Source organism: Giraffa tippelskirchi, chromosome 10 (assembly GCF_054371585.1).
Source record: "Giraffa tippelskirchi isolate mGirTip1 chromosome 10, T2T-mGirTip1v1.2.pri, whole genome shotgun sequence".
Lineage (NCBI taxonomy): Eukaryota > Metazoa > Chordata > Mammalia > Artiodactyla > Giraffidae > Giraffa > Giraffa tippelskirchi.
Window position 1 is genome coordinate 116,290,529 of NC_137284.1, and position 25,035 is coordinate 116,315,563.

The following is a 25,035-nucleotide window of genomic DNA, read 5'->3' on the forward strand; positions in this document are numbered from 1 at the left end:
TTCTGTGGTGTCTGTTATAACTTTTCTTTTTTCATTTCTAATTTTATTGATTTGAGCCCTCTCCTTTTTTTTTCTTGGTGAGTCTGGCTAAAGGTTTATCCATTTTATTTATCTCTTCAAAGAACAAACTTTTAGTTTCATCGATCCTTTCTATTGTTTTCTTCATCTCTCTATTTTATTTCTGCTTTGATCTTTATGATTTCTTTCCTTCTGCTAACTTTGGGTTTTGTTTGTTCTTTCTCTAGTTGCTTTAGGTGTAAGGTTAGGTTGTTTATTTGTGTTTGTTCTTGTTTCCTGAGGTAAGATTGTAGTTGGACTTTTGGTTTGTTGGAAGTTTTGGTTTGTTGGAAGCTATAATCTTCCCTCTTAGAGCTGCTTTTGCCATGCTCCATAGGTTTTGGATCATCATGTTTTTGTTGTCATTTGTCTCTAGATATTTTTTAAATTTCCTCTTTGATTTCTTCAGTGATCCATTGATTGTTTAGTAACATATTGTTTAGCCTCCACATGTTTGTGGGTTGTTTTTTTTTTTAACAGCTTTTTTTCTTGTAGTTGATTTCTGTTCTCACAGTGTTGTGGTCAGAAGAGGAGCTTGATATGATTTCAGTTTTCTTAAATTTTTTGGCACTTGATTTGAGGCCCAAGATGTGATCTGTTCTGGAGAATGTTCCATGTGCACTTGAGGGGAAAGTGCTGTTTTGGACAGAATGTTCTATAAATACTAATTAAGTTCATCTGGTCTATTGTGTCATTTAAGGTCTATGTTTCCTTATTGATCTTCAATCTGAATGATCAGTTCACTGGTGTAAATGGGGTGTTAAAGTCCCTCATTATTATTGTGTTACTCTTTATTTCCCCTTTTATGGCTGTAGCATTTGGCATACATATTGAGGTGCTCCTATGTTGGGTGCATATATATTTACAATCATTTTATCCTCTTCTTGGATTAATCCCTTGATCATTATGTAGTGTCCTTCCTTGTCTCTTGTTACAGTAATTTAAAGTCTGTTTTTTTCTGAGTATTGCTACTTCAGCTTTCTTTTGATTGCCATTTGCGTGGAATACATTTTCTGTCTCCTCACCTTCAGTGTCTGTGTCCCTAGATCTGAAGAGGTTCTCTTATATACAGGTCTTGTTTCTGTATGCATTCATCTGGTCTATATCTTTTGGTTGAATCATTTAGTTCATTTAAATTTAAGATAATTATCAATATGTATGTTCCTAATACAATTTTATTAATTGCTTGGATTTATTTTTGTAGGTCTTTTTGCTTCCCTTCCTCTCTTGTTCATGTTTCTTGTGATTTGATGAGTATCTTCAGTGTTGTGTTTGGGTTGCTTTTTCATTTTGTGTATGTATCTATTGTTTTTTAGTTTGCAGTTTCCATGAGGTTTTGTTATAGCTGTCTATACATATAAAAGGATATATTAAGTTGCTGGTTTCTTAATTTCACATGCATTTCCCATTTCCTGCATTTGTACTCTCATCTTTTCATAGTTGCTGCTTTTGATACCATATTTGTGTGTGGATAACTTTCGACTTTTACTGTATATTTTCCTTTATTGGTGTGGTTTCCCATTTGTGATTTTTTTGTTTCTAGTTGTGCCCTCTCCCCTGAGAAAACTAGGGAAATTCTTTCAGCACTTGTTGTAAAGCTGGTTTGCTGGTGCTGAATTCTCTTAGCTTGTACTTGCCTTTAAAGCTTTTGATTTCTCTGTCAAATCTGAATGAGAGCCTTGCTGGGCAGACTATTCTTCATTCTAAGTTCTTCCATTTCATCATATTAAATATATCATACCACTCCCTTCTGGCCTGCAGAGTTTGTGCTGAAAAATCAGCTGATGTCTATACAGGAATTCCTTTTCTTGTTACTTGTTGCTTTTCCTTTGTTGTTTTTAATATTTTCTCTTTGTCTTTAATTTTTGTCAACTTGATTGCTGTGTGTCTTGGCATGTTTATATTGGCATGTTCTTTCTTGGGTTTATATCATGTGGGACCCTGTGCTTCCTGGATTTCGGTGACTGTTTCCTTTCCTGTATTACAGAAGTTTTCAGCTATTATCTCTTCAAATATTTTCTTAGGTCCTCTCTCCATCTCTTTTCCTTCGTGGAACACTGTAATGTGAATATTGGTGCATTTCATGTTGTTCCAGAGGTCTCTTAAATTGTCCTCATTTCTTTTCATTCTTTTATTTTTATTCTGTTTTGCAGCAGTGATTTCTGCAGTTCTGTCTTCCAGTTCACTTATCCATTCCCCTGCCTCATTATTCTGCTACTGATTCGGTCTAGTGTATTTTTCATTTATTATATTGTTCATCTCTGTGTATTTTTCATTCATTATATTGTTCATCTCTGTTCTTTAAATCTTCTGGCTCTTTTTAAAAACATTTCTTGTATCTTCTTGGTTTGTGCCTCCATTTTTTCCCCAAGATCTTGGATCACCTTTACTGTCATTACTCTGAATTCTTTTTCGAGTAGATTGTACTTCTGGGACTTTTTCTTGTTTCTTTGTCTGGGACATGTTCCTCTGCTATATCATTTTGTCTAGCTTTCTGTAATTGTGGTTTCTGTTCTGCAGTCTGCAGGGTGGTAGTTCTTGCTTCTGCTGTCTGCCCCCTGGTGGATAAGGCTGGGCTCAGAGGGCTCAATGGAGAAGGAAATGGCAACCTACTCCAGTATTCTTGCCTGGAGAATCCCAGGGATGGAGGAGTCTGGTGAACAGCTGTCTATGGGGTTGCACAGAGTTGGACACGACTGAAGTGACTTAGCAGCAGCAGCAGAGGGCTCAAACATGCCTTGTGTGCACCAGGACCCAGAGACCCCATAGAGACTGAGACAGAACTGTGCTTGGGTGTCTCCTGAAGAGGTACAGGTCAGCAGTGGACTGCTGCGGCAGCAGGGGCTTTGGGTACAGCAGACCTGGGTACGGCATAAATCCTCTTGGAGGAGGTCACCATTAATCCCACCATAGAGCCACCAGAACTTAAATAGGACTGGGGAAACAGATTCTTGGAGGGCACAAACAGAATCTTGTGTGCACCAGGACCCAGGAGAAAGGAGCAGTGACCCCACAAGAGACTGACCCAGACTTGTGCATGAGTGTCCAGGAATCTCTGGCAGAGGTTTCAGTCGGCAGTGGCCTGCTGCAGGGTTGGGAGCACTGAATGTAGCAGTGCCTGCATGGGACCTTTTGAAGGAGGTCCCCATTATCTTCATTACCTCTACCATAGTTTGGCCTCAGGTCAAACAACAGGGAGGGTACACAGCCCCACCCTTCAAAAGAAAATTGAATTAAAGATTTACTGAGCATGGCCCCGCCCATCAGAACAAGACCCAGTTTCCCCCTCGGTCAGTCTATCCCATCAGGAAGCTTCCGTAAGCCTCTTATCCTTCTCCATCAGAGGGCCGACAGACTGAAAACCACAATCACAGAACACTAACCAATCTGATCACACGGACCACAGCCTTGTCTAACTCAATGAAACTATGAGCCATGCCGTGTAGGGCCACCCAAGACAGGTCATGGTGGAGAGTTCTGACAAAACATGGTCTACTGGAGAAAGGAATGGCAAACCACTTCAGTATTCTTGCCTTGAGAACCCAATGAACAGTATGAAAGGTCAAAAAGATAGGACACTGAAAGATGAACACCCCAGGTCAGTAGGTGCCCAATATGCTACTGGAGATAAGTGGAGAACTAACTCCAGAAACAATGACGAGATGGAGCCAAAGCAAAAACAACATCTAGTTGTGGATATGACTGGTGATGGAAGCAAAGTCTGATGCTGTAAAGAGCAATATTGCATAGGAACCTGGAATGTTAGGTCCATGAATCAAGGCAAATTGAAAGTGGTCAAACAGGAGATGGCAAGAGTGAACATCAACATTTTAGCAATCATCGAACTAAAAAGGACTGGAATGGGTGAATTTAACTCAGATGACCATTATATCTACTACTGTGGGCAGGAATCCCTTAGAAGAAATGGAGTAGCCATCATAGTCAACAAGAGTCCAAACTGCAGTACTTGGATGCAATCTCAAAAATGAAAGAATGATCTCTGTTCATTTCCAAGGCAAACCATTCAATATCACAGTAATCTAAGTCTATGCCCTGAGCAGTAATGCTGAAGAAGCTGAAGGTGATGGTTCTGTGAAGACCTACAAGACTTTCTAGAACTAACATCCAAAAAAAAATGTCCTTTTCATTATAGGGGACTGGAATGCAAAAGTAGGAAGTCAAGAAACGCCTGGAGTAACAGGTAAATTTGGCCTTGGAGTACAAAATGAAGCAGGGCAAAGGCTAACAGAGTTTCGCCAAGAGGACGCACTGGTCATAGCAAACACCCTCTTCCAACAACCCAAGAGAAGACTCTACACATGGACATCACCAGATGGCCAATACCGAAATCAGATTGATTATATTCTTTGCAGCCACAGATGGAGAAGCTCTATACAGTCAGCAAAAACAAGACTGGGAGCTGACTGTGGCTCATATCATGAACTCCTTATTGCCAAATTCAGACTTAAACTGAAGAAAGTAGGGGAAACGACTAGACTATTCAGGTATGACCTAAATCAAATCCCTTATGATTATACAGTGGAAGTGAGAAATAGATACAAGGGATTAGATCTGATAGAGTGCCTGATGAACTATGGACGGAGGTTCCTGACATTGTAGGAGGCAGTGATCAAGACCATCCCTAAGAAAAAGAAATGCAAAAAGGCCAAATGGTTGTAAGGAGGACTTACAAATAGCTGAGAAAAGAAGTGAAAGGCAAAGGAGAAAAGGAAAGATATACCCATTAGAATGCAGAGTTCCAAAGAATAGCAAGGAGAGATAAGAAAGCCTTCCTCAGCGATCAGTGCAAAGAAATAGAGGAAAACAACAGATTGGGAAAGACTAGAGATCTCTTCAAGAAAATTAGAGATACCAAAGGAACTTTTCATGCAAAGATGGGCACAATAAAGGACAGAAATGGTATGGACCTAACAGAAGCAGAAGATGTTAAGAAGAGGTGGCAAGAATACACAGAAGAACTATATAAAAAAGATCTTCATGACCGAGATAATCACGATGGTGTGATCACTCACCTAGAGGCGGATATCTTGGAATGTGAAGTGAAATGGGCCTTAGGAAGCATCACTATGAACAAAGCTAGTGAAGGTGATGGAATTCCAGTTTAGCTATTTCAAATCCTAAAAGATGATGCTATGAAAATGTTGCACTCAATATGCTAGCGAATTTGGAAAACTCAGCAGTGGCCACAGGACTGGAAAAGGTCAGTTTTCATTCCAGTCCCAAAGAAAGGCAGTGCCAAAGAATGCTCAAACTACCGTACAGTTGCACTCATCTCACACGGTAGCAAAGTAATTCTCAAAATTCTCCAAGCCAGGCCTCAACAGTATATAAACCATGAACTTCCAGATGTTCAAGCTGGATTTCGAAAAGGCAGAGGAACCAGAGATCAAATTGCCAACATCTGTTGGATCCTTGAAAAAGCAAGAGAGTTCCAGAAAAACATCTACTTTTGCTTTGTTGACTATTCTAAAGCCATTGACTGTGTGGATCACAACAAACTGGAAAATTCTGAAAGAGACGGGAATACCAGACCAACTGACTTGCCTCTTGAGAAACCTGTTTGCAGGTCAGGAAGCAACAGTTAGAACTGGACATGGAACAACCAACTGGTTCCAAATCGGGAAAGGAGTATGTCAAGGCTGTATATTGTCACCCTGCTTATTTAACTTATATGCACAGTACATCATGAGAAACACTGGGCTGGATGAAGCACAAGCTGGAATCAAGATTGCTGGGAGAAATATCAATAACCTCAGATATGCAGATAACACCACTCTTACGGCAGAAAGCAAAGAAGACCTAAAGAGCCTCTTGATGAAAGTGAAAGAGGAGAGTGAAAATGTTTGCTTAAAACTCAACTTTCTGAAAACTAAGATCATGGCATCTGGTCCCATCACTTCATGGCAAATAGATGGGGAAGCAACGGAAACAGTGACAGACTTTATTTTTTTGGGGGCTCCAAAATCACTGCAGATGGTGACTGCAGCCATAAAATTAAAAGATGCTTGCTCCTTGGAAGAAAAGTTATGACAAATCTAGACAGCATATTAAAAAGCAGAGACATTACTTTGCCAACAAAGGTCCATCTAGTCAAAACTATGGTTTTTCCAGTAGTCATATATGGATGTAAGAGTTGGACTATAAAGAAAGCTGAGCACCAAAGAATTGATGCTTGTGTACTGTGGTGTTGGAGAAGACTCTTGAGAGTCCCTTGGACAGCAAGGAGATCCAACAGGTCCATCCTAAAGGAAATCAGTCTTGAATATTCATTGGAAGGACTGATGTTGAAGTTGAAACTCCAATACTTTGGCCACCTAATTCAAAGAACTGACTCATTTCGAAAGACCCTGATGTTGGGAAAGATTGAAGACGGGAGGAGCAGGGGATGACAGAGGATGGTTGGATGGCATCACTGACTCAATGGACATGAGTTTGAGTAAACTACCCAAATGATGATGGACAGGGAGGCCTGGTATGATACAGTTCATGGGGTTGCAAAGAGTTGGACACGACTGAATGATTGAACTGAACTGAACTGAGAGGCTTGTGCAGGTGGAAGGAACTGTTTCCTGCCCACTGGTGGATGGAGGTGGGTCTTGTCTCTCTGGTGGGCAAGGGCAATTCAAAGGGTCTGTTGACTGTGCAGCTGTGGGCTCAGGAAGAGTTTACACAGCCTGTCTACTAATGGGTGGGGCTGTGTTCTTCCCCTCTTGGTTGGCCTGAGGTGTTTCAGGAGTGGAGGCTGTTGAGTGGGGCCTGGTCTTGGTGAGCAAATGGTGGCCTCCAGTAGGGCTCATGCCAAAGAGTACTCCCCAGAACTACCGCCACTAGTGTCTTTGTCCCTGCAGTGAGTCATAGCTGTGTCCTGCCTCTGCAGGAGACTAGCACATAGGTCTGGCCCAGGCTCTTATAAGGTCGCTGCTTTTTTCCGAGGGTCCCAGTGTACATGAACTTGTGTGCACCCTCTTAGAGTGGAGTTCTTGTTTTCTCCAGTTCAGTGGAATTCCTGCAATCAAATGCCTCTGGGCATCAGTTAGAACTGGACATGCTCTTGGGGTTCTTCCTCCCAATGCTTAAGATCCCCCCACCAGGTTCGGAGCCCAGCTTGGGGCTCAGAACTTTCATTCTTGTGGGGGAACCTCTGTGATGTGATTATTTTCCTGTTTGTGAGTTGCCCATTCTGGGAGAGGAGGTATGGGATTTGATTTCATCCCCATTGCACCCTCTGACTGTCTCTTGGATTATTCTTTGTCTTTTGATTTAGGATATCTTTTTTGGTATGTTTTGGTGTTTTTTTTCTTGTCAATGGTTGTTCAGCAGTTAGTTCTGATTTTGGTGTTTTCATGAGATGAGGTGAGCTCATGTCCTTCTCTGGCACTGTTATTTTTAATAGAGTTTGTGCCTAACAATTTAAAGACCTCTAGCCACGTGTACTTGGAGAAAAAGAGTTTCCTGAATCTTGTTCTTTTGCTTACTCTCTTATTTTTCTCCCACAGGAGAAGTCTTTAAGTAGGCAAAATAAACCAGGTGAAGGCACCTTGGGGTCTGGGAATGTGAGCGTCAAGCAGCCCCTCTTCCTGCTCTTCTCTTGGTATTTTTGGTGGTGGTGTTTTTAGGCTAACTGGTAAACTTCAGGCTCATTTTTTTGAAATAAAAAATTTCATTAGTGAAATGGGGTTCGTGTTCTGAAGGAGTTTTTGTAAGAATTAAATAAGACCATATAAACAAAGCGTGGCCCATAGCAAGTTCTCAAAAATTGTAGTTATTAGTATGAACACTTCCATAACTATTGCTATTCTGACCAGCCCCCGATAGAGTCTGGTTATAGAAGATGGCAAAGGTCAGAGCTGTGGGAAGGTAAGGGGTGACCTAGTGTTTCGTGACGGGGCAGAAGATGCAGTTTCAGAAGAGAATTGAAGTGAAGCCCTTGGGATTTCTGATGCTGACATCTTGAAGCCCTTGTTTCGCTCCTCTGTGGAGGAGGCAGGCAGCCATGTGGTCTGCATCATGAACCCCACCATGGAAGGACTGACTGTCTTCAGTGAGTCAGACTTGCATGTGCCAGCAGCCTGGCTTCTCCAGAATGAGTGTAGACCTAGACTTGCGTCTTGGCATATGAAAGTCAGGAAAGCGCACAGGTTATTCTTACAGAATGTTCTGTTTTTTTTACAGGAGATGCTTGTTCAGTCCTTGAATGAAGATGTATGAAATTCTTTTTTTTTTTAAAGTATTTATTTTTGGCTGCGCTTGTGGCTAGTGGGCTGTAGAGCACCGGCTCAGTAGCGATGCGCATGGGCTTAGTTGCACCATGGCATGTGGAATCTTCCCAGACCAGGGATCGAACTCGTGTGTCCTGCATTGGCAGGTGGCTTCTTGTCCACGGCACCACCAGGAAAATCCAAAGGTGTATGAAATTCTTGAGCAGTTTTAGTAAGATATTGCCGTCTCTCATCATATCCTTTTTGGAAAGAGCAGCGACAAAGCTCTCAAGGCCACATCAGATCCTCAGATCCACTGTTTTTTAAAAGATATCTTTCCTGAGACCTCCAGGCCATACCCATCTCTGTGGTGTCTGTAAGTCAGTCAGTTTCTTGCTGATTTTTTTTTTTTCTTTCTAGATTATTCTGTCTCCTGGTTTGTGTTTTAGTTCTCAGGATTGTGAACTTCTGGAAGCTTGTTTGACCTCTTGTTTTTATTTGAGCCAAACCCCTCCTGTGGAGGAGTGGGTCTTCTGAGGATTCTTTTCAATATTCAATCCCAGGGGTAATTTTTGTTTTACAGAAATCATTCTGTCCTATGAACTTTATTTTAAAGGCTACTTCAGATCTTTCTGGAACTAGGTAGGACTTACGTCATAAGGAGAGAAATTCGTGTACTATTTTCTTTTAAGGTTGATAGACATTATTTCATCAAATCCAAGATTTCATTCTTTGTATATGCCACCATTGTATATACTACTAAGAATACTGCTAACTAAACAGGTCACCTGTTCATTTACAAACATCCTGATTTCAGAGAAGTGAAAAAATGTGTGTAAAAATTGGCAAGATGTGATGTACAAAACTGGGTTGGCTGGAATTAGGAGTTAGAGTTTAGGCAAGCAGACGTTTATTCCCCTGGAGCTTTCACAGTGTGTCTGACACCCAACACTGAACTTCTCATTGTCTCTCGATACCCGATTCACTGCCTGACTCCCCTCCAGGTGCTGGTGGGTGCAGCGTTAAGTCCAGTTGTCTCAGCCAGAAATCTGAACATGATACGCTCCTTCCTTGCCTTCCCTCCCACACCTAGTCTCCCGCTAGTTGATTCTGCCCCTTGAATATCTGTCCTGCTCTTCTCAATGACCCAGCCTCACACGTTGCCCTGCTGCAGGCCACCACTGTCTCTCACCTTGATGTCCCAGGAATCTCCAGCTGGTCCCTCTGCACCCAGTCACCCTCTCCACTTGATTCTCCACGTAGCAGTCCGTCGGATCATGTCTGTGCCTGGTGTGTGCCCTTCTGTGCTCTTCGCTGTCTTAGGAATGACGTCCACGCTCTCCTCCCCTCAGGCCCAGCCCCCTGAACTTCTTTTAGTCCCTGGCATCAGTGCCCCAGGCTCTTTCTCACTCCCTCCCCGCCCCCCGCCGTGTTGAAGGCTCTACCAGTCCTGTCCGCACACACGAAGTCCGCACGCAGACTCCCTTCCTCAGCTTCATCAGATTCCCTCCCACTTCCTTCAGCAGCCATGTCACTGATTCCCCTATCGGAGCACCAGCCCCGTTGTGGGATGACCCTTGTCATCACTGCCTGACTCCGTGTCCCTCCTGGAACGTCCTGTTTTGCTCACCTTTGGCCCCACACGGTGCCTGCAGCACCATCAGCACTGTTTGGTTGAAAGAATACTTGGTTCGTCTTCATTTTGCAATGGAAATGCAGAGGTTCACTAGTTTGCCTGGACTTAAAATGGAAGCCCAGGTCCACCAAACCCATGAGTTTTCCATCCAGCTGCGGATGCACAGGGCTTGGAAGGTGAAAACTGGCCCATGGGCTTCTGCGTGAGCTCACCTCCCTGCATCAGCCTCATTCGGTTTTAGCATCTCTCAGACCTGCTGCATCACATCTGCAGGTGGCAGTGGATTAATTACTCCATCTGAAAGGTTGACAGTCTGTAATTGCTCAGTCATTTTTTCCTTTCTCTCCCTGGTTGTGAGTGAGTGAGATAAGGTGTTGAATAGCTGGCAGCGTCCCTAGAGCTGGGGGCATCCACGCTGTGGGGGTGGCCCCGTCACTTTGCTTATAGTGTGTCGTTAGCGTTGTGCCTCAATTTTGATTATTTTTTTTTCCAGCCAGTTTACAATCCTGATGTCACAGTCCTGTGACACAGAGCAGGGATTTCCTCAGCAGATGGAAGTGGCGGCCCCACGGTACGGTTTCTGGCGACTTCCTGCCCTGGCCCTGGCTCCGGGTTGAGCATCTCTGGTGGACTGTGTGGGAAGTTTTTTTTTTTAATGGTTGAAATGGAGAGTGGGTTGGTATGAAGGAGACTGCCAGTGGTGGCTGCTTGGGTTTCCGAGAGGGTCTGTTTCCAGTCTCTGGGAAGTTTTTCCAGGGAACTGAGCAGAGAGACTGATTGTTTGCTATCAAGCACTTATGAGGCACCTTCTGTGTCCAGGGCCTAGAGGAGGCCCTGCAGGGAGAGGGAAGATGGAAAGACACAGTGCTTTGGGGTTGGACAGGCTCAGCTGTGTTCCCCTCCTGGCCCTGGTTAGCGGCATGCTGTTGCATCAGGGGCTCATGAGCTCGCTCTGTTTCTGTCCTTTGCGAAATAAGGGTGACAGTAACTTCATGGACCAGATAGAGTGTCTTTAGTTGTAAAGAGGATCTGTTATTACCTCCCATAAAAAACCTCCCCAGGTGGGATGAGTCACCTTCACCTGTGGCTCCTGGTGGCTGGTTCATTCAGTGGCTCCATGGGACCACTTGTGGCAGCCTCTGTGCATCGCTTGTCCCAGCCACCCAGTTTTCCTCTTGGTGCCCAAATGACTGCATTGCAGACGAAGCCCAAAGTCAGAAGAGTGGTCTCTTCCTTGTGCCTCTGATTAAGAGAGAGAAAGATCCTCCCAGAAACCCCCAACAGGCTTTTCCTCAAGTCTTAATGGACAGGATTGCCACAGATGGCCCATCCTATCCAATCCCTGCTGAGAACAGCGGAGTTACTAGGATTGGTCAAGACTTACCTGTGGGACTGGGTTACCTCCTTCCTGCCTTTGTGCCAGGCTCCCAAACCTGAACAAAATTGAAGGAGGCAGCTAGTGGTACATCACACTCAGGGGATGTCAGTGTGGTGCCCGCAGGAACAAACCAGACACAGTGGAAGTGCCGGCCCTTCTCCCATGCCCTCTCTGGACAGACTCTGCACAGACTCCACCTGGGAAAGGACTGTCCCCCTGGGGGTTAAGCAGGCCAGGGAAGCAACAGAGTCATGTTCCTTTCAGGGTTTGAGGAGGTGGCTTCTGAAGTTAAACTCTAGTCACGGCCTTGGTGGGGTCATTTTGCTAGGTCTATAGACTGGAGGAGGCTGACTGTCAAAAGAGAAGCTGACTTTGCTGCTTAATGAAATGTGAGGAGAGCAAAGCCAAGTTTACAAGCAATGTGCATGGACCTGATCTCCACAGCCTTTCTAATTTTTCTGCTATACAATTGGTCAGTGAACACGCACTTCTCCTTTTACTGCGGCGTTAGCCAATAAATCAAAACCCTTTAGGAGAAATACCTAAATTACTAAAGCCATAACTAGGTTCCTGTGGGTTAGTAATTCTTGCTTAATACTCTTGCAGTAGCAGGCCCGCTGCCATCTTGGGGCTCTTCATAATGTCCCAATCTCTGTTCCTAGAGAGATGGTGGAACCAACCCCCCACAGTCTTGCACAGTTACTTCAGAGTGCCTTTAGCCTCTTGCCATCAGTCTTTAGAGCCACATAGTGGAAAGAGCACTGGTCTGAGAGTCAGAAGATGTGTGCCATGGGATTCAAGCCAGTCTGTAACCTCTGAAGGGTGTAGTCTCCCTTTCTTGGCACAGATGTTGGATTAGATCCGAGTGATCAGGACCACCTCCCTCCCAGGCCTGTGCAAACTTTGCGAATCAGTCGTGGTTCTGTTGCTTCTCACTGCTTTCTGGCTTAAAGATTCTAAGACTCAGTCTCAGCCTCAGAATCCTTTCCTGGTGGGTAGTCAGCGGTCACTGATGGATCCATCAGAGGTGGTATTCAAGATGAAACTGGTTTCCTGCCTCAGAACTAGTCGTCCCCTGGGGCCCTTGTAGTTTCACATTTCTCCCAGAAAACTGGATCAGAGCCGATTGTGCCTACTCTCTTATGACATACTCTACTTTTTGGAGCAGCTTATCAGAGCTCTGTTTGAAGCCCTGTTCCTCTAGGACGTATGACAAAGGAGGGTCGTGGCAACAAGGACGCCTTGGTCTTGCTCACTGAGAATCCCCAGCATTTAGCCCAGAACACAATAGGACCCAGCTATCTGTGGAGTTACAAGAATGTGTTTGGGGGTGGGGGGTTCTGCTCAGAAAGCATGCCCTCCCCTTGTCTCCACAGAAGGGGTCCTGGGGGCTCCGTTACGCTTTGGGAAAGAAAACTGCTTCCTTCCTTCTTTTGGATATTGTTAGAGTTTTAAAAGTCTTCTCTGGGTTTCTTCTCTGTGGGTTGTCTCTGGTTTTCAAAGCCTGAGAAGTAGAATGGAAAAGACAGCTTCAGCCTGCGGAGGAGGCGGCTTCTTGAGGGCTGGGCCTGGGGAGCTTTCAGGTGCAGTAGGAGAGGAGCCTGTGTTCCTGCTGCTCCTCTGGCCCATGGCCGATCCCCAGCAGCCTCACTGGGCTCAGAGCCACACTTTTTAATCATCTTCCCTCCTTGTCCCCCACCTCCAGCAGCTCCTGCCTGGTTTCTCCCCTACCCTACCCCTAGAATTACTGGCCTGTATCCATGTAGCTATTTTCTTAGTTGCTTGGAGGGTCTGCTCCCCAGCCTGAAGGCTTACCTGAAAACTCTGGGCATATCTCTGGCCAGCCGGGGGAGGGAACTTGACTTGGCTTCCCCATCATTATGGAAGGAAAGAAATATTTTCAGATAAGTACAGCGTGGGTCACTACAGGTGACCTCTTACCCGGCCTTGACTTGACAGATGTGCAAACGGAGGCTCAGAGATGAGAGGCAGTGGTCCAGTGAGGAGACAGAAAGCTGGGCCCAGTGCAGGTTGGCTCCAGGTGTTGGCATTGCACAGAGCTGTGGGCACACAGAGGAGGGTGATCTCACAGGAGAATGGCGGGGGGCAGCAGGTCTGCTGGGTCAGGAAGGGGCGCTCTTCTCTCCCCCTTTAGTGTGTACTCCTCTGCCTTACCTCCAGACATTGTTCCTTTGGGTCCAGTCCTTTGATGTTGACCATACTGCTGCCTCCGTGGCCCCCTGTTCTAGCATCAACTTGTCATCTGCAACCTTGGGTGGTCCTTAAAAATGTGTGACGAGGCCGAAGAGTGTCAAGCTGCTCATTTTCTTGTGGGAAACCTTCTGCTCCATTTCTCCTGGCTGTGGCATTGACCCCTGGATGGACTGGGGAGTGAGTTTTATTCCAACCCTGCCATCTGGGATTTATGTAATAAATTATTCATTTCTCCACCAACTGGATAGGTAGCATAATGTTAATTTTTGAATAATTGATATGTTCCTATGATTTAAATGCTAAAGGTAAAAACTTAGAAGGTGAAACCCCCCTGACCCCTGATCTCCTGGCTGTCTAGCTCCCTTGTGTCTGTTTCTAAAGAGCTTCTGTCCATATTGTTCAGTGGTTCTTAATAGAACCCAGGAGAGATGGAGCAATAGGAATGACCTGGGGAAGGATTTCCTAACAGCAGCCATCAGGAGATGGGGTAAGAAAAGAGAGGCTGGCACAGATACTTGGAGGTTTCCCAGAGGACTTGGATATGGTCCCTCCTTCCAGTCCTCAGCTACCGGTCTAGACAGGCAAGATACTGATGTGTAGACATGGAAGTACTAGAGATAAAGGTCAAATTCCTGGTACAGCTTTCTGGAACACTCACCCAGAGAAGGGAGCCTCTCTTGGTGGGGCTTCTGTGGCTGGTGGGGCCTTGTGACAGACCAGCCTGGGTCTTTCAGCTGTGTGACTTTGGTTACTATCTTCTACCTCTCTGGGCCTCCTTGTTCTTCACCTATGAAACCTCGCTCTAGGGTTTTAAACTTTTTGTTCTTTGAACTTTAGTAATCTGGAGAGACCTGTGGATCTCTTTAAATGCATACAGGACACGACTGAGCACACACACACACACACACATAAAGTAAACAAATTACATGGAAATACCGCTAGCTTCCCCACTTGGTGGGTCGAGGTGAGTCCTATCACACAAGGACTCCTGCCCCAAAAGGGCCGGGACCAGGCTCCTATGAGCTATTCTGTGTCTGGGCCCTGGAGGACTAGTGGAGATGGGGCAGAATTCACTCCAGAGGTTGCTTTGTGAAGACTCCTATGTGAACAGTCTATTGCCTCTGAGAATTAGCTTCCCCTCTGTCTACACCAGCCTCCTCTCAATTGAGAATGAGCTGATTTGTCCAGTATTCAGTTTCCAAAAGGTGGCAGCACTGTCCTGGGAAACAGAATCCCAGCGACCTGGGTGGGAAGTGCCTGCCTGTCCCCTGCGCAGCTCTCAGATGGCCTGCAGGAGGGCGTGTCCTGTGACCCTCTTCTCCCGAGTCACACAAATCTCAGCCTGGGAGGTGCAGCCTGTCTTTGGCCAGGCTTCTGTTCCCTGTCCTGTGATGAGGTACCCCACAAGGCTATTCTGAGGGCAGGAAGCCTCCCAGGTGCTTTGCTGGTCCCCACAAGCATCTCAGGACTGTTCTGTTCTCAGATGCGTGAGGAAGTTATGTGTAAGGAAAGGTGACCTTTCCCCCGCCTCTTTCTGGTGTTTGAGGTGGGGGTTCTGGAGGGAGGCGGGCATATTAAGCAATGGAATCTTGGGTGGTCTAGGCTGAGGTTTAGGAAATGGCAACCCACTCCAGTATTTTTGCCTGGAAAATCCTATGGACAGAAGAGCCTGGTGGGCTACAGTCCATGGGGTTGCAAGAGTCAGATACGACTTAGTGACTAAACCACCACATATAGGTATGTATTTATTTTTTGCTACATTGAGTCTTCATTGATCCTCGGGGACTTTCTCTGCTTGCAGTGTGTGGCAGTATGCGGGCTTCTCATTGCGGAGGCTTCTCCTGTTGCAGAGCTCAGGCTCAACAGTTGTGGTGTACAGGCTTAGTTGCCCTGTGTCATGTGGGATCTTCCCTGACTAGGGATCGAACCTGTGTCTATACAATACATTGGCAGGTGTATTCTTAACCACTGGGCCACCAGGGAAGTCCCAGAGGTTTTTCTTTTCAAACAATTGAACATTGGTTAAGGCAACATCAAGCACTCTAGTGGATCTGTTTAAGCCATGAAGCGCTGCAATGATTTCCAACCCACCAGAGTCACTTCAGGTGCCTCAAGGCAACCTTCAATTGTTCCTCTGCTGTTAGTTCTGTGCTTGTGGGTGGGAGTAGCTGCTTCTGATGTACTGCTCATCAAATGGGGAGGAGCCAGTACCTGAGCTGTAATTGAGGGAGTTGCTTTTCAAGAATTGGCTAGAATAGGAGATGGTGTGCAACAGAAGGAGAAGGTCAGCAAGGCCTGGTTCAAATGTATGTCCTGCTGGTGAATACGCTGGCCCTCATCTTCAAATCTGTGCCTATAGGCCCCACACAGTCTCTCAGGAAGAGTCACAGCTACATGTCATTCTCTAAACCATACTGCTTATCCTCCAGTTCCTCCATCTTCCTGTTTTCTCTCTTCCCACAGATGCAAACCTACTCACACATTTGCATGTTTATTAAGGCAGATACACAAAGAGGAAAAAAACACCCCACGTTTTATTTATTCATTTATTCCAAAACTACGTACTGTGCCCTTGGCATGCACAACCCCTATTTCCATGAGTTTAAGGATTCTATGGATAGAGGAGCCTTGGGAGCTACAGTCCATGGGGTTACAAAGAGTCGGACATGACTGAGTGACTAACACTTTCATGGTCTTCAACCTCCGGGCTACAGGCCCCAATACCTCCTGTCAGATACAGGCATTAGATTAGAAATAAAGTGCACGATAAATGTAATGTGCTTTAATTATCTGGAAACCATCTCCCCCCACCCCTGGTCCATGGAAAAATTGTCTTCCATGAAATTGGTCCCTGGTCCCCAAAAGCTTGGGGACTACTGGTCTAGAGGGAGGAGACAGGCAATGAACAGATAAACGAAGGAGCTGGAAGAGTGTGATGTGGAAGTGTGCTCTCGAGAGTATGTGAATGTCACGTCCACATGCTAGGGTGTCACAGTGTGAGAGGGTGTCGCTCTGTACAGGGTGAGCAGGGAACATTGGCTTCCCTGAGAAGTGACTTGTGTCAGATGTGGGGACCCTGGGGACATTGTGTCAAGGCCTCGGGGCAGTAGGCAGGTGGGGAAGACAGTAGGAAGGTGGGGTCCCCAGAGGCAGGGGTCAGAGCTAGAGGCCTCCTTGCCTGGGGGGTGGATTTGAGATGAGATGTGTCCACTGGAGGTTCTAAGGGCATGAGAGATATGAAAAAGCACCTGAGACCCAATTGACTGCCCGTTATTCCCATCCAGTGCACACCCTGGGGCTTTGTTCTGGGGGCCTCGGTTAGAGGGATATACAGGATGGTGGCCAGAGCCAGCCAGCATTCAGGTGGCATTTGACTGTCTGCTTGGCACATGCTGACTGCTCACCATGTGGCCTCTCGAGTAAACCCTACAGCGATCATAGCAAGAGACAGCATTACCATTAGTGTATCCACAAGGATAACAAGGTGCTGGGTGGAGCCATTCACTCCCAGTCACCTAGCTGGGGGGCGCAGAGCTGGGATTGGAGCCCCCGCCAGGCAGGTTCCCCCTGCTCTATCTGCCTTCCTGGAAATGGAGCCCTGGGCAGCTTTTTTGTTGATGTCGATTTATCTTTATTACTTAATATGTGTGAAACATTGCTATAATTTGCATTTCTTTGACCACTACTGAGATTGCACAGTTTTTCCCATGTCTTTACTTTATTATTATTATTATTTTTATTTCTTTACAGTGTTGTACATGTATGTATGCTAAGATGCTTCAGTTGTGTCTGGCTCTTTGCGACCCTATGGACTGTAGCCCACCAGGCTTCTCTGTCCTTGGGATTTCCAAGGCAAGAATACTGGAGTAGGTTGCCATTTCCTCCTCCAGGGGATCTTCCTGACCCAGGGATCAAACCCACGTCTCTTGAGTCTCCTGCATTGGCAAGCGGGTTCTTTACCACTAGTGCCACCTGGGAAGCCCACGTGCAACCAAGTGAATTGACTGTGTCTACATATCTGTGAAGTGCCCCTCCTTCTTGGCTCTACCTCCTACCCCCACCCCCTGTCCCACCCATCTAAGTCACCACAGAACACAGAGCTGAGCTCCCTGTGAGCTCAGCTCACAGAGATAGCAGGTCTCCACTAGCTATCTGTTTACACACGGCAGTCATATAAGTCAGTCTCAGTCTCCCAATTCATCCCACCCCCGGCCCATGTCTATACATCTCTTCCCTTTGTCTGTATCTCTATTCCTGCCCTGCAAATAGGTTCATTTGTACCGTTTTGTAGATTCCCTGTCCATGGGATTTTCCAGGCAAGAATACTGGAGCGGGTTGCCATTTTCTTCTCCAGGGAATCTTCCTGACCCAGGGATTGAGCCCAGGTCTCCTGCATTGGAGGCAGATTCTTTACCATCTGAGCCAACAGGGAAGCCCCTAGATTCCACATATATACATTAATATATGATAGTTATTTTTTTCTTTCTGACTTACCTCACTGTGTGTGACAGACTGTGGGACCATCCACGTCTCTATAAATGACCCAATTCTGTTCTTTTTTATGGCTGAGTAATATTCCATTGTATATATGTGCCACATTTTTATCCATTTATCTGTCGATGGACATGTCTTTACTTTTTTTAATTGTGATAAAATATAACATAAATTTTATCATTTTAACCATTTTTAGGTGCATAGTTCAGTGGTTTAAGTACCTTCACACTGTCATGCACACTGTCCTGCAGTTGTCACCACTATCCATTTCTAGAACTTTCTCATCACCCTACATAGAAACTCTGTAGCCATCAAACAAGAACCCCCCCTGCCCCATTCTCTCTTCCCCAGCCCCTGGTAACCTTAAATCTACTTTCTGTGGCTGAGAATTTGCCTGATCTAAATATTTCATATGTGTAAAATCATCCAGTATTTCTCCTTTTGTACCTGGCTTCTTTCATTCAGCATAATGTCTTCAAGGTTCATTCGTGTCACAGCACATCAGCTTCATTCCTTTCTGTGGTTGAATAATGTCCCATTGTAGGCATGGACCACATTGGTGTGTCCGTTCTTCTGTTGATGGATATGGGTTGTTTCCAGCCCGGGCAGCTTTTCACATGGAGACAGGATCTTTCCAGCTACTTGCCTCCATTCTGGGGATGCTTTCTGAAGCCTGGAGAAGCTGCGTCTGCCTGGGGCGGTGGGACAACAACCACTGCATGGATTGGCGATGGTGCCAAGCTTTTGAAGATAACTCACCTTGGACTGTTTAAAAAGCACAGGGTGAAACGAACACTGTAATTGTTCTTGTGCTGCCACTAACTCTAATCTGGTTTTCTTCCTGTCCACCCCATAGGCTCATAGCATTGAACAGGACTTCCAGAGTGGGCACTTCATCACTTGCTTCTAATCAGCACATCATCTTCTGTAGATTGGAATTGACCTTGTTCTTGAAATTCCCCAGAATAGCCACCCGGGAGCCCCAAGTCTCTGCTGGGAAACCTGGGCAGGCCACACCTTACTGGGCTCAGTTCCCCATCTGTAAAATGATGTAAAATCCCTTCTGCATGCATGTGCAGTCTCTTCAGTCATGTCCGACTCTTTGCGACCTCATGGACTGTAGCCCATTAGGCTCCTGATTCTCCAGGCAAGAATACTGGAGTGGGTTGCCATTTACTCCTCCAGGGGATCTTCCTGACCCAGGGATCAAACCCACGTCTCCTGTGCCCTCTGCATTGGCAGGCAGATTCTTTACTACTGAACTAACTGAGAAGCCCTTCTAAAATCCCTTCTAAGAGATTACATATCCTTTCTGGACAGACAGATTAAAAAATACTTTTAAAATCCAATTTTCCCTTTGCTATTCGTACCTCAAGCCTGTCCCCTTCTCTTCTGTGAGAAGCACTGGTCAGCATGCCCCTTACAGTCATCCTGTATTTATGGCCCATGCCTGTGATGTCCGTGGTCCCTTGGCCTATGGTTAAATGACAGAGTGGAGTTCCCAGGGTGTAAGCAGATGGATTGCAGCTCCTGTGCCTGTTGGGTGTCTTTCTGGCTGTTTGACAGGGACCCCATCCCTGTGGTGCCAGCCTGCTTCTCTGGAGGCCTGGCAGCTCTGAGGTGGCCTCAGGAAACTTTGGTTTCTGCCTCTCTGGATGAGCTGGCCCCCTCTCAGCACCAGCAAATAAAGGATGCTGGCTGTCACCTGTTTGCTCCTCACCCACCAGCTGTGCAAGAAGCGACAGTCCACGCTGCATCCACCTCCCCGAGGCCACTCACGGGCCTTTTCTTTTTTTAGAACAATCAACCTGAAGAACCCAGTACTGCAGCAGGTGCTGGAGAGGAAGAATGCGGTCCTGTGTGTCCTGACGCAGAAGATTGTGACGACACAGAAGTGCGTGATATCTGAGCACGTCCAGATCGAGGAGAAGTGTGGTGGCATGGTGGGGATCCAGACCAAGACTGTGCAGGTGTGGGCCTGGCCCAGGGAGGTGCCGGGTCAGGGGCCACAGAGGCCTTGGTCAGGGCCCTCTGGGAGTGGGGTCTTCATTCATCAGGACTCTTGTAGGAAGTTAACAGAAATTCAACTCCAATTGGTTTAAACAAGAAAGAACTGATTGGCTCCTGTAACTGAAACATTTGGAGTGATCTAGGAGACTTCCCTGGTGGCTCAGACGGTAAAGCATCTGCCTACAATGTGGGAGACCTGGGTTTGATCCCTGGGTTGGGAAGATCCCCTGGAGAAGGAAATAGCAACCCACTCCAGTACTCTTGCCTGGAAAATCCCATGGACGGAGGAGCCTGGTAGGCTGCAGTCCATGGGGTTGCAAAGAGTCAGACACAACTGAGCGACTTGACTTGACTTGACTTTATTCAGTCACTGCTGGATCCAGGACTTGAGAAGGTGGTGAGCTGCCTTCCCTGAAGGTGGATTCCCTCTCATATAAGCTTGTGGGGCAGCAGCTCCTGGCTTTCATCCCACCCCATCCCTAGTGGAAGGAATGCTTCAGGGCAGGCAGGCACTGGACCATCCTGGGCTGTGCCCATTCCTGAAGCAGACCCAAGGCCAGGGCAATGGGATGCTTAGATTGGCATACTGGGGTAAATCAGGTGCGTTCCCCCTTCAAAAAATGGGTCAAATGAACACTGGCCAGGCCAATGCACAGATAACTCCTAGAGCCCCTGAGTCAAGGGTCTCAGAAATGACAATTTTGAGATTAGCTACCTTAAATCCCCAGTGGACTGAGTTAGGAAAGGTAAAGATCAGCACATGTGTCTTTAATATACATAAACAGATGTTTCTGGATTAAGTTATAGTCCTACCAAGCTGATCCCTGAGCTTCAGTGGAACTGAACAGGAGGCTCTAACCCCAAACTGCCTCCCCTCCATAGTGCCTGATATCCTGCTCTTAGAAGTTTACTTCTTGGGGTAACTTTCAAATTATACCAGAGGACCCAGTAATGTTATATTTAGAAGGAGGTGGAGATTCAGATCTGGAGCTGGGCTCTCCCTGGGGTGGGCAGGCTGGACAGAGTGATGTCCGATGGGAGATGGCTTTAGCTGGCCCTGCCAGTATTTCTGTCCACAGTGACCCCCCACCAAAGGCCTGGAGCCTGCTGGGGTGTCCGGAGGTTGGTAGTCATCACAGTCTGACCAGGATCAAGTCGCTATAAAGGCCTCTGATCTCCAGTATCTGGGCCACTTCTCATCCTTCCCAGGCCATGGTGGGTGAGAGTCAGATTTGTGATAGGGTCTGAAGGAGAGAGCTTTGCTGCTGACTCAGCATTTCCTGGCTATCCTTCTCTCCTCCTTGTGCCCCTTCCTTCCAGCCTCTCCCTGGTTTTATCTGATGGCACATTGTGTCACATACCCAGTCTGGGAGGACGTGCTTAGGGGATCTTGCTCTCAGCTAGGTTCTCCTAGTCAGACTTTTACCATTGATGATTTTCTTAGGATTTCAAAGTTGTTTCCATAATCCTCCATGATGGAAATGGGAAATTGTCTTATTTATTATCTTCTTTACTCAGCACCATAGACCTAACTTCACTATCTCTGGATTCTCGCCCCTGTGCTACAAGTTGGCCACTGACTTTAGAATATGTGTAGCACATCATGAGGCCAACAAGGATTAAATCCTGACCCCTGCCGGCTGGTTCTCCTTTTCCCCCACTTCTGTGGGCATTTTCCTGGCACTTCTTGGGCACAGGGCCTAGGCTGGCTACATGGGAGGCAGGAGTAGCCTGGGGGAGCCTGAGCGCGCAGGTGGGAGCATGCACCCTTCCTGCAGGTGTCAGCGATGGAGGATGGGAACATCATCAAGGACAGCAACGTGGTGCTGGAGATTCCAGCCCCTACCACCATTGCCTACGGCGTCATCGAGCTGTACGTGAGGGCAGATGGCCAGTTCGGTGAGTGTGCCTCAGCTCGGGGCTCTGGAGGTGGGTTGAGTCATCTCGGAGGGACACCCCATTTTACCCTGAGGCTCATCTTGTAGAGGATCCCCTGCTGCTCTGGGAATGAGAGGAAAAAGGTATCAGAAGAATCAGGGGATGTCCCACAGCAAGTGAGATGGCAGGCCATGGTCGGAGGGCATTGGTGCAGGATGTCCGCATGCGGCGTGTGCTTCACATACAGGGCACAGAGGGAAGAACGTGAGCTCTGTGGTGGAGTAGACTGGGCCATCAGCCTGAGTGCTACGGGGTCCTGTGAGGTCTCAGGCAGCTAGCTGAAGCCTGCTGAGCTTCGGCTTCCTGTGTCTGGGAGAGGAAAGACATTCCCCACAGGGCTGCCGTGAAGAGCAAGTTAGATGAGGCGTGTGAAGTGCCTGGAACATTGGTGGCTTATTAAGTACTCACCTTGGCTATTATAATACTGTCATCATCCCGATTATCTTACCTCCCTTCCCCCAGCGTGAAGCCTAAAAAGCTGCATTTGACCTTTCTGTCCGCTCACCAGTGTGTTCAAAGCTGGAAGTTCACTGCGTCACTTGAAGAAAATGAGGCTTTAGTAGCTGGTGTGACTGATGCTCTTAGTTACTCAAGGCTCTTCCCTTACACTCTTTCCAAGAGGTCGTGGGAGCCCAAGAAAACTGACTGCTTCTTGAGGACATAAATGAATATATGTAACATCATAAATAATTAACTCTTTAAGGTGTGGTCATATTATCGTAGCTTTGTTTATGAAGAGTCGTCTCAGTTTTTAGAGATTTACAGTGACCTCTTCACAGGTGAAAAGAAACTGTGTGGTTTGCTTCAGACACGGTGGTGGAGAGTGAGGTGTGTGTGTGAGGGTAGAGATGAGGGAGATTGTCACAGCTGGTCAATGTCTGTGTGGAGGCTCTCTGCACGACTCTCTCCATCCTTGTGCACTTTCAGTTTTCCATGGTGAGAACACTGTAAGAGTGTGCTCGGACGAGCCACGCACAGCCATGGCTGCCTCCTGCCCTCCCCCAGTTGTTTTCTGTCAGGTGGGGGGGGACCAGGCCAGGGGTGAGAGGATCTTCTGGAACTCTGGCTTCTGCCCTCACTCGGCCACTTAAGGAATCACTGTTCAGCTACCACGGGCTCTCAGATCCCTGACGGTCCTGATGGGACAGTAGACAAGTGGGCATGTGAGGGGCATGGGGCACTGTCACTGAGCCCCCCTCTTTCTTTCACACACGGAGCGTTCTGTGCTTCATGAAGGTGACGAAAAGTGAAGCTGCGAGTTGTAGGAAGCTGGTCGAGGAGTTGGTCAGGGATGCACAGGATACCAAGAATCGTGATCGACATCCTTTAGGTCTATGGTTCCAAAATTGTGTCATCCCAGACGTGATTATTATTCTTTCTTTTTGAAAGACTCTGTCCACTGAACACACTGCCTTATTAGATTAAGTTCTCCCTTCTGCTTTTGTCATAGGGCTTCCCTCAGAGCTCAGATGGTAAAGAATCTGCCCGCAATGCAGGAGACCCCGGTTCGATTCCTGGCTTGGAAAGATCCGCTGGAGAAGGGATAGGCTACCCACTCCAGTAATTCTTGGGCTTCCCTTGTGGCTCAGCTGTTAAAGAATCTGCTTGCAGTGTGGGAGACCTGGGTTTGATCCCAGAGTTGGGAATATACTCTGGAGAAGGGAAAGGCTACCCACTCCAGTATTCTGGCCTGGAGAATTCCTTGGGGTCACAACGAGTGGACACGACTGAGCGACTTTCACTTTCACTTTTTGGCTTTTGTTATCAGCGTGTGATATGCTGTGTCATCACAGGGGCCCACAGGGGCTTGGGTGACTCCAGCCTTGGCCGCTGAGGCCTTAGTTATCCTGTGCAGATGGACTGGTGGTAGGGGTGTCACTTTTGTCAGGCCTTTTGAAAGCTTGGCCTTCACGGAGGATGCCCATGAGGGCTCCGAGGACCCTTTGGTGGCTAAGGCTGCCACTCCAGGCTTTGGGAACCACGGGAGCCCCTCCCTGTTTCTCTGAGGAGGTGTCGGTGCTCTGCCCTGTTCGTGGCCGCCCGACGGGGTTTTTCTTTTCTCAGATGGAGTTGGAAAGACAGTTTGCCTGGGGAAGCTCTCCTGTTTGCATTTCCATTTCAAGCCTTTCATCTTGGCTTGCTTCCTCTGTCTTGAAAATAAACTCCTCTTTGTGCTGCTGAGCAGAGGTGCCCTGGGGAGTTCTCTGGGCTCCTCAGGCGTGCTTCCCACACCCCGGCCTTCCCAGCCTTCTCTTGCCGCCTGCCCTGCCTGTGCAGTGTGGTGGTCGGGCTCTTTTTCTGTGCTTGATTTTTTAAGCCAGTTCTGCTGCTTTTTCTTATCTGTGTTTTTTGTTGCTCTTCCTGCACAACATTCTAATCTGGTTTCATAAACAACCCTGCAGGCGCTGGTCTGACCCTAAAGAGGCTGTCTGATCTCTCCTCCCACCTTCAGGGTGTGAGTACATTTGACAGTGGTCCTGTCTTTTGACACTGTGCCAGGAGGTCACTCCCTCTGTGTCCCTTGGGGGAGGCATCAGTGGGCCCGTCTTTGCCAAGGGGTTCCTTCAGCCATGACCGCTCTCTTTGCCAACAGCTCTCCTTTTATGTGGCCAATCAGAAACATCATGTTCTCATCTTGAATTTTAGTCTTTGCTTTGTAGAATTAAGCATTTACCAGTGTCCTTTCAGCATGAACTATTTTTTTTAAAAACTTTTTATCTTGTATTAGGGTATAGCCAATTAAAAATGTCGTAATGGTTCCAGGTAGACAGCAAAGGGACACAGCCACACAATCCATTCTCCCCCAGACTTTCTTCCCACCCAGCCTGCCACATAATATTGAGCAGAGTTCTCTGTGCGATACAGTAGGTCCTTGTTGGTTATGCATTTTAAATATAGCAGTGTCAGCATGAACTTACTGGGCACCTGTGGACGAGAACCTGTGCTTCCCACCCTCCTGGGTCTGTGTACTTCTCTGCAGGTCCAGAGGCCGGTATCAACATCCCCTGCCCTGTTCCCATCACAGGTTTTTAACTGGCTCCTCTGCTTCAAATCTTCCCCATTTTAGCAGTGTAGATAATGTGATTATT

General features: G+C 46.9%; 1 protein-coding gene across 5 annotated transcripts in view; it reads left to right on the plus strand.

The window, feature by feature from the left end:
- The window catches only part of GSDME (gasdermin E), a 90,202-nt gene that overhangs the window by 21,766 nt on the left and 43,401 nt on the right, over window positions 1-25,035 (plus strand). For all 5 annotated transcript variants that reach the window (XR_014066632.1, XR_014066633.1, XM_081533890.1 and 2 more), the window contains exons 4-5: window positions 19,797-19,968; window positions 21,787-21,907. Coding sequence is in view for 3 of the 5 variants with exons in the window: in XM_081533890.1 (XP_081390016.1) it covers window positions 19,797-19,968; window positions 21,787-21,907 (293 nt within the window). In the remaining 2 variants the exon portion in view is untranslated. The remainder of the gene's footprint in view (window positions 1-19,796; window positions 19,969-21,786; window positions 21,908-25,035) is intronic.